The sequence below is a fragment of the Entelurus aequoreus genome, linkage group LG11, assembly GCF_033978785.1.
Source record: "Entelurus aequoreus isolate RoL-2023_Sb linkage group LG11, RoL_Eaeq_v1.1, whole genome shotgun sequence".
NCBI classification, from domain to species: Eukaryota; Metazoa; Chordata; class Actinopteri; order Syngnathiformes; family Syngnathidae; genus Entelurus; species Entelurus aequoreus.
In genome coordinates this window covers 62,315,553-62,329,273 of record NC_084741.1, presented here as the reverse complement: position 1 = coordinate 62,329,273, position 13,721 = coordinate 62,315,553, and the positions used below count along the sequence as shown (strand labels likewise).

The 13,721-nt window shown below is 38.0% G+C and overlaps 1 protein-coding gene across 1 annotated transcript in view; it reads left to right on the top strand.

Annotated features, from left to right (window-relative positions):
• The window catches only part of LOC133660327 (E3 ubiquitin-protein ligase RNF19A-like), a 28,658-nt gene that overhangs the window by 7,248 nt on the left and 7,689 nt on the right, over window positions 1-13,721 (top strand). The window contains exons 2-7 of the mRNA XM_062063732.1: window positions 3,708-4,693; window positions 7,631-7,839; window positions 10,071-10,215; window positions 10,561-10,723; window positions 12,362-12,476; window positions 12,743-12,904. Coding sequence (XP_061919716.1) covers window positions 3,990-4,693; window positions 7,631-7,839; window positions 10,071-10,215; window positions 10,561-10,723; window positions 12,362-12,476; window positions 12,743-12,904 — 1,498 coding nt within the window. The 5' untranslated portion in view covers window positions 3,708-3,989. The remainder of the gene's footprint in view (window positions 1-3,707; window positions 4,694-7,630; window positions 7,840-10,070; window positions 10,216-10,560; window positions 10,724-12,361; window positions 12,477-12,742; window positions 12,905-13,721) is intronic.

Below are 13,721 nucleotides of genomic sequence, written 5' to 3'. Positions count from 1 at the left end.
CTCCCTGGTCATGGAATGACATCCAGAAAGATCTGAGGCTACCAGAATTGATCACTTCAGGGGAGTTTAAGTCCATTTTAAAAGATCGAGAAACCAGTTCTCTTGGGCAGTGTACTTGCTTTTAAATTGAATTATTACTAAATCGTTTTAAATTATTTTTTACCTGTTGTGGTATGACTGCTGTTGTTCTGTTGTATTGTCTTGTTGTAATTATTATTGTAACTTTTTTTGTGCCGCCCTCTTTGTCAGGTCGCTCTTGAAAAAGAGATTTTAATTTCAATGAGTCTTTACCTTTAAATAAAGGAAATTGGTTGATTGATTGGCAACGAAAAACCAAAAAATGACATAAAACTTATGTGAAGTAAAGGCACATATAAACGCAGAAACGGTCTCATCCGTGCAAATATCTCTAGCCAAGTGAACCAAAATGTTGATAAAAGGACACAATTTTAGACCCGCGCAAGACTTGAATTAAGTCTTAAAACATTAGCATGTAGCTTGGTGACAAAGCATTACATGCATGTACGCACATTCTTCTATCAAGATGTTTTTTAAATATAAATCAAAACATTACTAAAATAAATACTTTATGCAGCTTTCATGCCTTTAAGGTAAGCAAGTTTTTTTTTACCTTTTTTTTATTTAACCTTAATATTTAACCAGAAAAAAATCTCATTAAGATCAAAATACTTTTTTTCAAAGGAGTCCTGGCCAAGAGGCAGCAAAGTTACACATTCAAATTACACATTAAAATGACAAGATGGACATCAAGTAAAACTGTTGCATGTAACTGAGACTGCTTCAAATGCTCTGTTTAGATTTAAAAGCATTTAAGGATAAAAATTCAGTCAGCTTCCAGTCTCTTTGTAACATGTTCTTTAAGCACAAGGAGCTGCATTGACAAAAGTGTTTTTTCCCTAGCTCAGTGCGAGCAAAAGGGACAGAGACCAACAGCTGATCTTAGAGCATAAGAGTCTCAGTTACATCTGTGTTTAATCAATGCACAGGGGTAATAGTCCAACACGAGCTATGTAAATATAAGTGGATCAATGACACGGTCTCCTACTGGACAGAGAAGTCCATCCTATGGCGTGGCGAAGTTAGTAGAGTGGCTGTGCCAGCAATCGGAGGGTTGCTGGTTACTGGGGTTCAATCCCCACCTTCTACCATCCTAGTCATGTCCGTTGTGTCCTTGGGCAAGACACTTCACTCTTGCTCCTGATGGCTGTTGGTTAACGCCTTGCATGGCAGCTCCCGCCATCAGTGTGTGAATGTGTGTGTGAATGGGTGAATGTGGAAATACTGTCAAAGCGCTTTGAGTACCTTGAAGGTAGAAAAGCGCTATACAAGTATAACCCATTTATCATTTATTTATTTATTACCCAAGAGTACAAGTTACAATGGTGTGTCGTGCCTCTGCAGTTTGTGATGAAGCTCAAAGAAACATGGTAAACATGGAGTCGACCATCTGAAGAGACCCCAAGACCTCTGAAACACTATGCTATGGACGGATGAACAGCGATGAACATGTGAATCTTTTGTTAACATGAGTTCCACAAAGTAGGATTATTATTATTAATTAAAAAAATATTTCCATAGTTAGAGCATAAACAACTGTTTGAGATTTTCTAAATATTTTAAAAAACATTATTAGAGCCCTCTAAACATGAAATAACACCCATATAGTCTTTCACCCTATATAGTAGCCTTGCGTGTGTCCTACTTTAGGTTACACTACTCACTGGTAGCGTCATTGCTATGGCTGTCAATAGAGATGGGAATTGATGAGAGACTTCCGGTTTCGATTCTGCTTAACGATTCGGTTCCGTAAATGTGCTCTCATCGATTTTTATTTGGAAAAAGTAGAACAAAAATGTGGATTACCATCAATTTTGCATGTTTTAGAGGTATATAAAGCCAACAGTGAGGATTTAAAAGGCACATCACATAGAACAAAATAACTGTATAATATAATAAATATAAGAAATAAAGTCTTCTGTAGAAACTTAACAAAATAAAACATGTGGAAATTACGCAAGATGGTAACGTATAGTAACATTTTCAAAACCTTTAAGAATATTTTGTCATTTCCCTAGAACATATGCTGGTGAAACTGAATTAGAATAGCTTGTTTAGATTTAAAAGGTGAAACTATCATGTACATAACATACAACTGAAGATATTTCAAGCCTTCTTTTAATATAATTTTGATGGCTATGGCTTACAGCTGATGAAAACCTTGAATTTAAAATCTCAGAAAATGTGGTCTCTTCAAAAAATGTAAGTTATGATCATCAAAATTATAACAAAGGCTTGCCAATCTCACTTTACATGCAATGAGTTAATATCACATATTAGTTTCACATTTGAAGTTGAATTGCCGACATGAATGGACGTTTGCACAATATTCTAATTTTAGGAGTTTCACCTTTTATAATGGAAACGACTAAGTGTCAATGTGGTTGCAGAAAAACATGCAACTTTTCTACAACTACGATTGAACATTCACTTCTTGAAAACCTGTGGCAAATTTGTGCAAGCCTTTGATCACAAACATATTCACTATTTGTCTGTCCTGTGTATACTCTTCCCTGTCGCATTGAAAGGAGAAGCTCACGCCAGGCGGCAAACATGAACTGGAACTAGTCAGAATCTGTCTCTTGTCTTGCTCATCGAAATGAGAAGGCTTTCATTTCAGTTTAACAAATAATCGCGCGAACATGATAGGTGATTAATACCTGTTGTATTTATGGCTGATGATGTGCTAGCGTTACTGCTGCTGGTATGAGATCTGCGTGGTTTAAAAAAACACAACTTTTCTTTATAGTTATTGCATGCTCTATGTTTAAATGTTTAAGTATATCTCTTGTATGTCTTCCTCTTGATGAAGTTGCAATCTTTTCTTGTAAAATTTAATTTTAGAGTATTTGTTACGCTCGGGTGCCGCCATTTTGCTGTCCGACATCACTACGCATGTTGCATAATGACGTAATTCCCATCCGTGTCATCGTTAAAAGAATCGTTTGAAAAATTGTCACGCGATTCCAAAAAATGTATACACTGGGATCGGGTTCTGAACAGAAAACGGTTTTCAATTCCGATCCCGAGCCGTCGACAAGGAAATACTTTGTCACATTCTGGGTAATTCCCCAAAGTTAGAACAGGGCTTTTATGTGCTGAAACCACAGACGTAAGTTATGCGCAAAGTTGGTCAACACTCGTAGCTACGACCATTAGCTTTGATGTTAGCGTTCCGTGTTAGCTTTGCGTGTCTGTGCTGACGTTCCACAGCTATCAAGTTGAAGCTGTGTTCTTGATGTCAAAGATAAAGTGCATCAAAAGAGTGCATCTCCACTTTGACTGGACAGTTGCAGAGAGCTGATTCCAGGTAGTCGTCTCAAATGCAAATAAACAAAGAAAACTTAATTTAACACTGAATGTTGGCCAAAAACATGTAGAATTACATTTTTTTTTTAAAGTGTTTTTTCCCCCAAATATCCAAGATGTGGTGCAATGACGTGTGGGAGGAGTGTAATCCAATTAGGTGTAATGCATTGTTACCCCAATTGCTTTAGGTAACAGTTCTTTCAAATATTATTTTTGATCTGTATATATGTCTTGATATTTACATGACAAATCGTGGCTTTGACTCCAAGCACACTCTATATTGACATTGTTTTGCTCTCTTTTATTCTGTCTTTTGCTAGATTCTGTTGCAACCATTTCTGACCACGTGAGCATTTTCCGCAAACATCCGTCTCTTAGATGTGACAGCGAGGTTTATCAGGAGAAGCCACCATGTCTTAAGCACAGAAGGGCCTTCTGGAGCCCTACCCCCTCCCCACCCTGGACCGCTTTCTCCTTCCCCCGTCCATCACCTTACTCCTTCTCCCAGCCCCACTTTACTCCCTGATCTTCCTGCCCATGTGAGGGACAGGCTACCCTGCCCTGGCTCCCCAGTGGCTAATCCTTCCCCTCCTCCTGGAGAGATGAGCCTGCATAAGCACCATCATTTTGGCAATGGCAGTAGTGGGGTAACGGGCTCTGACCGGGATCTGCAGTCCACAACCTCCACCATCTCCCTGTCCTCTGTGAAGAAGGCTCCCAAGAAAAGACGTCTATCCCTGGCTTCCCTTTTTAGATGGCGGGGAAGGGAAGCCAAATCGATACACCGAAAGTCTCGAGAGCTGCACAATCCCGGACCTGGAGGGCTTACAGCGGTGGATGGTATAGCTAACATCGAGAGCATCCACTCCGAGATGTGTTATAATAAGACCTCTACCGTCTCCACTGTGGCTGGAGCTGCCTCTGCTGTTGATGCCTCCACCTCATCTGCCTCTGGAACCTGTTTGTCTGCCTGCACCACAGCGTCCTCCAAGCAGGGGGGTGAAGTGGAGAAGGACTTCCTGGAATGCCCCCTGTGCCTTCTACACCACTCTAAGGAGAGTTTTCCCGACATCATGACTTGTCACCACCGCTCCTGCGTTGACTGCCTACGCCAGTACCTGCGTATTGAAATCTCAGAGTCACGTGTCAACATCAGTTGCCCTGAGTGTTCGGAGCGCTTCAACCCACATGACATCCGCATGATTCTTGGTGACCGTGGTATCATGGAGAAATACGAGGAGTTTGTCCTCAGGAGATGGTTGGTGGCTGACCCTGACTGCCGTTGGTGTCCGGCACCTGACTGCGGGTAAGTATATTATAGTTTGGAATAATTGAATACTACAGTACTTCCTGTATTTGTTTTATTTATAACTGATTTACATTTGCAATCCCATTCATTAGTGTTTTGAGATAAAGCTGTCTCTCAGCTAATTGTTATGCATTAATTTGTTAGCAAAAATTTGAGTTACAAGCATCCCCGTCATTAGGTGGTGTAGGAAATGCCCCAATAAACCTTGCAAAATCTGACCAAAACATCTGGTCTTAACTCACTAGCATTAGCTTATAGCTAGAAGTTGACATAACTTAGTTTTTCCAACCGTGGTAATGAAGAAAGTGAGAGTAGAGGACAGTGCTGAATACAGTACAAGTTGAGCGTATCACTGCTAGTCTGCTCCACATTGAAGCAGGAGGAGTCTAACGTCAGCAAAGGATGTTAAAATATCTAAATGGGGAACATTTATCCATGAAAATATGGAGAAGCTGGTAATGATGTGTTTAACGTAGAAGCAGCTCGTAGGAGATACAGTAAAAGTCTGTTCTCCGAGGGAAATGATGTACATTTTTACATTACTTAAAAAACTACTGTATTTGTTTGTGTTGATTTTCATAGAACTTATCTAAAAGTTTGTTTTCTTTTGAAAAAGCATGTTAAATTAGGCTTGGGCGATATGGCTGAAAACCACATCACGATATAAGTGTTTTATATCGGTCAATTTTGATAATAACTGAAATGTTTTATGTCCTATTAAGAATAAGGACCAGAAGAAAAACATTGAATTTAAACATTTTTTTCAAATGTAACCTTCCTCTGATTATAGTCCCCTTAACAATCAAGGCAGAAATGAAAGGAAATGTCAACACAACCATGGAAAACACTCAATCAATGTAAACACAATTCTAAAATCACATTGAACACTGAGCAATAACCTCTTAAAATTAAGGTGCAAGGAATATATAAAAAATGCTTAATAAAGTGTAACAAAATAGTGCAAAGTGTGAAAGTGTATACACAAAGAAACCTTAGAAGAACTATTTTTTTACAGATTTAATGCCAAGAAGTTACATATATGTAACACTTGATTTGGTCTGTTATTCTTATTTAATGGGAACTGCACTTTTTTTGGAATTTTGCTTATCGTTCACAATCATTATGAGAGACAAGAACATACACGTCTTTTTTTTAGGATTTTAAAGATGATACAAAAACGATTCAAAGATGTGTCTAATGGGAGTCATAGTTGTAGCATTGTAAAAACAAAAACCTTTGAAACCCTCCAGCAACGTTTTATACACACACTGCAAGTATATGTATACAATGTGGTTACAGACACGTTCATAATAATATGTAATATGTTCAATAATTACCGTATTTTGATCATTTGAATTATTGCCTGGAATCATTATGTCGCATTGATTTCTGTTTCCACAGCAGTCTGACTTCTGGCAACAAATATTTGTTCCTACTTCCAGAATCAAACACGGGTGTGTTGTAATCAGGACAGACTTTGTAACAGACAACTAAGGCGATTATTTTTGGACAAATGAGGTTTCACAAACTTATCTTTTTTAAGCTAAATATATTATTGAGGATGAACTATACTTATAGAAGCAAGCACAAAGAAGAGGGTGAAGCACAAAGAAAAGAGTGAAACGTTGGAGCAGACTGAAGCCGAGAGAGTGAGGTGAAAGTCACTCAAAGCTGCAAATGTGGATTTTGGAGACAAGCTATTTCGACAGAAATTGGCGTGCTTACCCAAAATCAACAGGAAACGTCCCGGGCCAGCTGGACCAACTGTCACACTTTATATTGATCATGATACATGCAGCCCATCATGCGTGTCATTACAACTACAGCGAACAACGCTCTCTGGCAAGTTCAGCTTTGTACAAACAAAACATGAAATGTGGGCTAATACTTTACGGACATTGTAATATGATTGTTCATGTTTTTCAGTCAGTACAGATTGGTGTTCTATCGCAGTGTTTTGCATTACAAACTCAAACGCTGACATAGAAGCTAGCGTATCTCTTGCTGTAGTTAGCTTCTACGGCTAATACCGAAGCATGCCGATGCGTTACTCCAATAGAAAATTAGTTCCTCAGTGTTTGCTCTTACAATAACAACGTAGCTCCATTTTGATTCTTATAGGTAACGGAACATGAATGAAGTATTGTTGACGGTTTTTGAATGCATTTTTTAAGTGATTTAGAGGTAGAATTGATGGCTCCCATTAGCTGCATTGCTCGCCACCAAGGACGAGACGATTTTTGTTAGAATGCAAAAGAAAGAAAACCACAGAATCAACAGCGAAACAGCAAGACATCACAACCAAACTTGATACTCTTACGTGATTGGCTGTTAGCGTGTCCCTCTCATTACTGATCACTTCCTGTTTTGCTAACCAACCTTGCTTCGTAACTTCCGGTTTCTTCCAACTAAAAGTTTTATCGAACACATTTGTTACGCATATCACTTACGTGCCTATCGCGATATATATTGATATCGTTTTATCGGAACAGTTCTATGTTACATGTTAAAATTGGGTTGTTTTGGGGGGCCAAGCAACGATTAAATTGATATCAATTTCTTTAATTGGGAGAAGTTGATTTGAGATACAAGTGTTTTGAGTCAAGAGCTCCGTCACAGAACCAATTAAGCTCTAAGTTGAGGTATTACTGTATGGTACGTCTTTATATGGTGCCCGAATGTATTCATTGGTGAGTGAGCAAGTCAATGATTTTAATTTTCTGGATTATTTTGCAGTCTTTCAACTGATTTCTATTTTGTATGGTTTAACTGTAAAAACTGGTGAGGGGCGATCGCATTGCTACACTGCACACGTGTTTGTGTCCGCATTCATTTTGAGCCATGGACTGCAGCCATTATGTTATATAACCATTGTCATATTAATTACCTTGTACCTGGATGTAGTTATGTCACTAAATGTTTGTTTTTTGCTAGGTACGCAGTCATTGCCTTTGGATGTGCCAGCTGTCCCAAGATCGCATGCGGGAGGGAGGGTTGTGGTACAGAGTTCTGTTATCACTGTAAGCAGCTATGGCACCCCAACCAGACATGCGATGCTGCACGACAACAGAGAGCCCAAAGCCTTCGTCTGAGGACAATTCGCTCGTCATCTCTCAGCTACAGCCAAGAGAGTGGAGCTGCAGGTTGGCTGACTAAGCACACGCTGTCATTGTACATGTTACGTCATCATGTCAAACTATGGACTCTTCACCCTTTTCCTACATTAGGTTGCTGGTCCACACTGCAGATTTTTTATAAGCCAACATGAAAATTAGGTGGATTTTGCTTTATCCATTAGTAGTTTGAATTTATGATGTGAAAATAGTTTACGTAACTCAACTTAATAATAATGCCAGATTCCCCAACTTTAGTTTGTTGCAAGGAGATACTTTATAATTTAAAGGGGTCATGTTTTTTTAATATTTAAAACTATTCCCTCTGATCTACAAAACATGTAATGGTGGTGCTTTAGTTCAAATTCTGCCTAGATTATCTTTTACAGACCATCTTCAAGCCGCTTTCTGACTGTCCTCAGAATGCAACATTTTATGGGCTGTCTTATTTACGGGCCAAGGTCCTCCTCTGTGCCAATCCCCCTTCAACTGCGTCCTTATGTTGCAGTTTCTAGCGTTTCCGTATGGACTTTACTGACTGATATAAGTTAGAACTATATGCTACTTTTTATTGGAAATGGCAACAACGGAGGACTTTAGCATGCGTGTCCATGTACGAGCCAATTTGCCTTACAACAAGAGGATAGAGGGGGGAAAAAAGGAACCTGTTGACTAAAACTTTGGACTACAACTGAATAAAAATGGCCCACTCGAGTAAAGCTCTTCGGGTAAACCTCTACCATATATGGAGATATCCGCTGACCTAACTGAGGCAAAATACGTCATTAAAGTCTCAAATTCCAAACGCCTTGTTTGAAAAGAGGCAAAACTGTTTTATTAATGTCTCTGCCATGCCTCTATGGTTTGGATTACATTTTTGGGGCGTTTAGGGAATCGCAAACACACAAAAACAGGTAAGATAACACAATCCATTTTTTTTAACCCGGGGTGCTCAGAAAATTCATTCACATCTGAATTGCGTTTTTTATTTATTCCGATTTTAAATCGATTCATAATTTTCAAACATTTTATATTTTTTTGAAAAATATGTTTTTGCTAGAGGAGATTTTTGTAATTTGTAACCTATTTTTAAAGGTTTTCTTATCATTTTTACAAGTTTACCAAATAATATATTGCGAGAATCCGTTTGAATCAAGACTCATGTTAAACTGAGAATCGATTCTGAATCGGAATGTCACCCCAGGAATCAGAATCGAATCAAATTGTGAGTAGTTGCAGGATTTCCATTTGTATTTTGAATAATTTTTCTCATAACAAAACATAGATATTAGATTAATTTGGTACAAGGTGAAATTGTTGTTTATTGTGCACAATGATTTGAGTGACAATATTACATTCTTAAGGGGACGACCTATGATGATTTTTTATTTATGATGTTTTCTTATGATGATTTAAAACCCTTCCTTGTGGTGTATGAAACATGTTTTGGATAAGCTTTGTTTTTAAATTTTGTGTACGTTTTGCTTTACAGTCACTTTTCTTGAGTCTGTCTGCAAGCTGGTCGTTTGTGGAGGCATTCACAGATTGAGATTGAAACCACGCCTCACCCCAAAACTATATTTTACCTTTTTTGTTTTTTCATTGCCTGAAGCAGAAGGGAGGAGCTTCTCAACCCTCTGGTTGAGAGCTAGGCCTATTGTCCATATAAGGACATCCAACTCGCCGTGACGTCATCTTGTTGCCACTGCAAAACCCCGCGAAGAGGCATCCAAAACTGTATGCAAGCTCACGCCTAAATTCGTGAACTTTTTGATTTGATACTTTGACATTGTTTAACACGTGTATCCAACTTTGTAACACCATGTATAAGTCAGATAAGTCAAATTTCATCATAAATATCACGCGTATATGAGTACCATCTTTCATGAGGTGAAGCAAACAGCGTGAAACTATTTTTCTTTTGCTCAAGTGTCCTACCACGTGCTACTAATTCAAAAAAAGTCATGACTCATCAATCATCTTAGCGGAATGTATAAGAAAACATATTTTAATCATGTATTTAGCGTTAGTGGATGTCAGTTTCCTTATTCCTCAGTATCAATTTAAAAATATATTTTTAGGCTTTTATTGCCTTAGTCACATGTCTGCCTTTTTTCGGAAAAGAAAAGGATGTAAATGCACTACTGCTCGTTGAAAGTGTGTATATAATTTGTATCAGTCTTATCATAATTTATATTTTGGTGATTTAAATTATATACTGACTGTTAAGTCTTTGATTCACTGTGTCATTGTGCCCACAGCTGATGACATCAAGCCATGCCCACGCTGTGCTGCGTACATCATCAAAATGAACGATGGCAGCTGTAACCACATGACTTGCGCCGTCTGCGGCTGTGAGTTTTGCTGGCTGTGTATGAAGGAGATCTCCGACTTGCATTACCTGAGGTTTGTATGTGCATACAAAGGACAACACATAGTTGAGAAGTGTTATTATTGCTGAATAGGGATGTTCTAACTTATGTTCAAAGAGACTGTACTTATGATAGGTTGTGTAAGACAAGTTAGATGTGCTAAATTATGGAAAGATTAATTTGTAAGTTTGATGGTTTTATCAAAAATGGATCTTTCAGCAAGTGTTGGACCAAAATCTAAATGGCCCAGATTTACAGGTGACAGTGTTCATGGGCACCATTCTGCCACAAATTCACAATTATCTTTGCGTGCGTGTGCGAGAAAAGAAAATAATTCTAAATCCCCTTAATTTTTTCCCCCCACCTACTACTTTCTCAGTCCATCAGGCTGTACATTTTGGGGGAAGAAGCCATGGAGCAGGAAGAAGAAGATTCTTTGGCAATTGGGAACACTTGTTGGTGCCCCTGTTGGCATTGCTCTGATTGCTGGCATAGCTATCCCCGCCATGGTTATCGGCATCCCTGTATATGTTGGAAGGAAGGTAAGAACTCAAATATTTGGATGAACTACTTTGGAATACAGTACAGTATATGGAATTTTCCCTCTTTTGGTTTGCAATTTCCCTCAAAAGTTTGAGATAAAGCTATTGACTAACCAAAGAACATTACTGTAAGACCTGAATTTATTGCAGATATCCACACTAAATTACATGACTACGTAGTTTGTGGTCATCCACCATGATCTTTGTGGTACAAACATCCAAAACAATACGTTACTAAATAGCTTACTAAAATGTAACAAGAAGCCCTATTGATTTTAAAGTGAACTGAACACAAGATGGTAGACATTTTCTGGTTTGAAAGGTTGTTTCAGTACTTGATTTATCCCTCATTTCCAATCATCGTTGACTGTAAAGGGGAAAAAAACATTTCACCTGGTAGGTCTATGTAACTCAGATCAGAATGCAGTTATGAAAAGCTAATTGATATTTTCTGACACAATATGCTAAATTGCTTCATGCACTTTGTTTCAACCCTACTTGTCACATTTTTTTCCTTTTAATTTAGTTTTGTATTGGAAAAAATCTTTAATTGCGGGATTTTTCTGAGTTTTTCACATTTTCAATACTGATAAGATTTATGTTATTTATATTTGTAGTACATTCAGGAATGATTACATGACTGAGCATTTGTTTATACATTTAATGTACCTTACATTGCCAAGAACTATTTACAGTTTGCACATAGTGTTTTCACATATTGCATTCTTTTAAAAACTGACAATATACCTGATTGTTGATTTTATTAGGGTAATTTCAAGGGATGAGTACCAAATTCAGTACTTTTATGCAGACCAACCGTATCCAGTCGGTACAATAAGGTACCTATTACCAATTTTTGATACCTTTTGTGGCACGTGACGTCATGTCCGGTTTCAGACTCTGCCTCGGCTCAAGCACTTGGCGGGCAAACACAGGTATTTATAGCAGACTGCCTTTAGTTAATGTTGCAGTTTTCCATGCCAACAAAGCAATTAATGCCTGCCTGATAGAAAACGTTTAAAAGCAAGGCTTCACTTTTCAAGCTAGCGCAATGCTAATTTAAATTAGATATTCAATATACATGCTACGGATTAGCATTAGAGATTTTACATTGCGATTTCAACACCTTTCGACAACCAAAACTACAGCTAAAATGTACTGTACGTTACAATCTAATAGCTGTTGTGTAATAAGTACAATACTTACAGTATAAACACTTTGTAGGGCTAAAAGACAAGATTGGCAGATTTAACTTCATGGCAAAGACAACTTCCTGACTACGACAACACATGTAGGACAAACTGAAATTATTGCATACTAGCAAATGAGACTCGGAAGTATAAGAAAACAAGATATAAAAACCCGACAGTGCATTGGGTCATTATCAACTCGGTGTTAAATAAAAGAAATTGGTTTATTGATAAACAACATTTATTAACACATATACGCACACAGAACTATCAAATTAATGATTTCCAGGTATTGAGAATTGAAACCGCATTGATTTAAATGTGAAAGGTACCAATCCCGAGTCATTTATGAATGCATCAAAAACACATGCTGTCTATTAAATCATATTTTATCAGTAATGAGAAATTGATAATGTGCCTTTTTTATTTTCCCCCTTTTCTCTGCCAGATTCACAATCGCTATGAAGGTAAAGATATTTCCAAACACAAGAGGAACCTGGTGATTGCAGGTGGCGTCACTCTGTCTGTCATTGTGTCTCCAGTGGTTGCAGCAGTCACTGTCGGTCAGTCTGTGCTTCAGTTCCCTGCATCTTTTTCCATCTTGTGACATAATAGGAGCGTTTGCTAGAATTTGGCTTTTTTAATATTAAAGTTCACATTATGCAAAACATCATCAGTAAGTGGATGAGGAAAAGTGTGGGTTACAAAAGTGCTATCCAAGCAAAAAACACTTAACCGTAAATGAATGGGTACACACATTTGGTCCCGATAGAAACCTTAATTTTCCTAACTTGGCACTGCTTTCTGTATGCGTTCATCTGTGCTTCAGGCATTGGTGTCCCAATCATGCTGGCGTATGTGTACGGCGTGGTGCCCATCTCGCTGTGCCGCAGTGGGGGCTGTGGTGTCTCTACAGGAAAAGGAAAAGGTGTCCGAATAGAATTTGATGATGAGAACGACTTGAATGTTGCCACTGGGACAGCAACCACCGGTAAGCCCACCACAGTGCACACCACTACCCTTGTGGTCTTCATAGCAAAGAAATGATGAATATTATGACTTACAAGTTAAGTCTTGCCACAACCTGGAATGTGTGAAAAGAGGAACTGCAGAGTACAGGGTTTCCCCTAGATTGCTGAAATACCTGTGATGGTGGAAGTCTGGTCACCATGACGTCATCATATAATTTGCTATGATGATATGATACTCTTTAAGGCTCCAAAAAATTACACTTACATTTAAAAAAATCTGTGTTATTAATAATTAATATTAACATATACTGGGATAGGTTCCAAAAAATGTTTTCCATATATTAGCCGCACCGGACTATAAGCCACATATATATATATGTTGCGAAACAAGTTGTTTACACAGCAAGATTCTGTAAATGTTTATCTACATAGCTTAATTGTTTCCAAACGATGCTTGTTAAACAGCAGTAAAACAGCTTATCAAACAAAATAGACGTAATTGTCATGGACCCGCTAACTCGCTTTCCAATCAGCTAAACAGACTCAATAACTCCAAGGTGACATCTTGGTGAGTTTACTGAGGAATTTGTAAAACTGAAAATACCAAAAAGAATGCCGTTGTAAGTTAATATTACTAACATAGACTACTCGTAAACGTGTTAGCAAGTTAGCTAATACTAACGACGCTAGAGTCATTACATTACGATAGCACGTACACATATGCATTAAAACACTCCTACAGATATCACACATGGGACAGTTTAGTAGGTATAAACAGTTTTAACTATACTGTAAAACTTACCAGTGTTGCGTGCAGTGATGATGGAATAATTCATA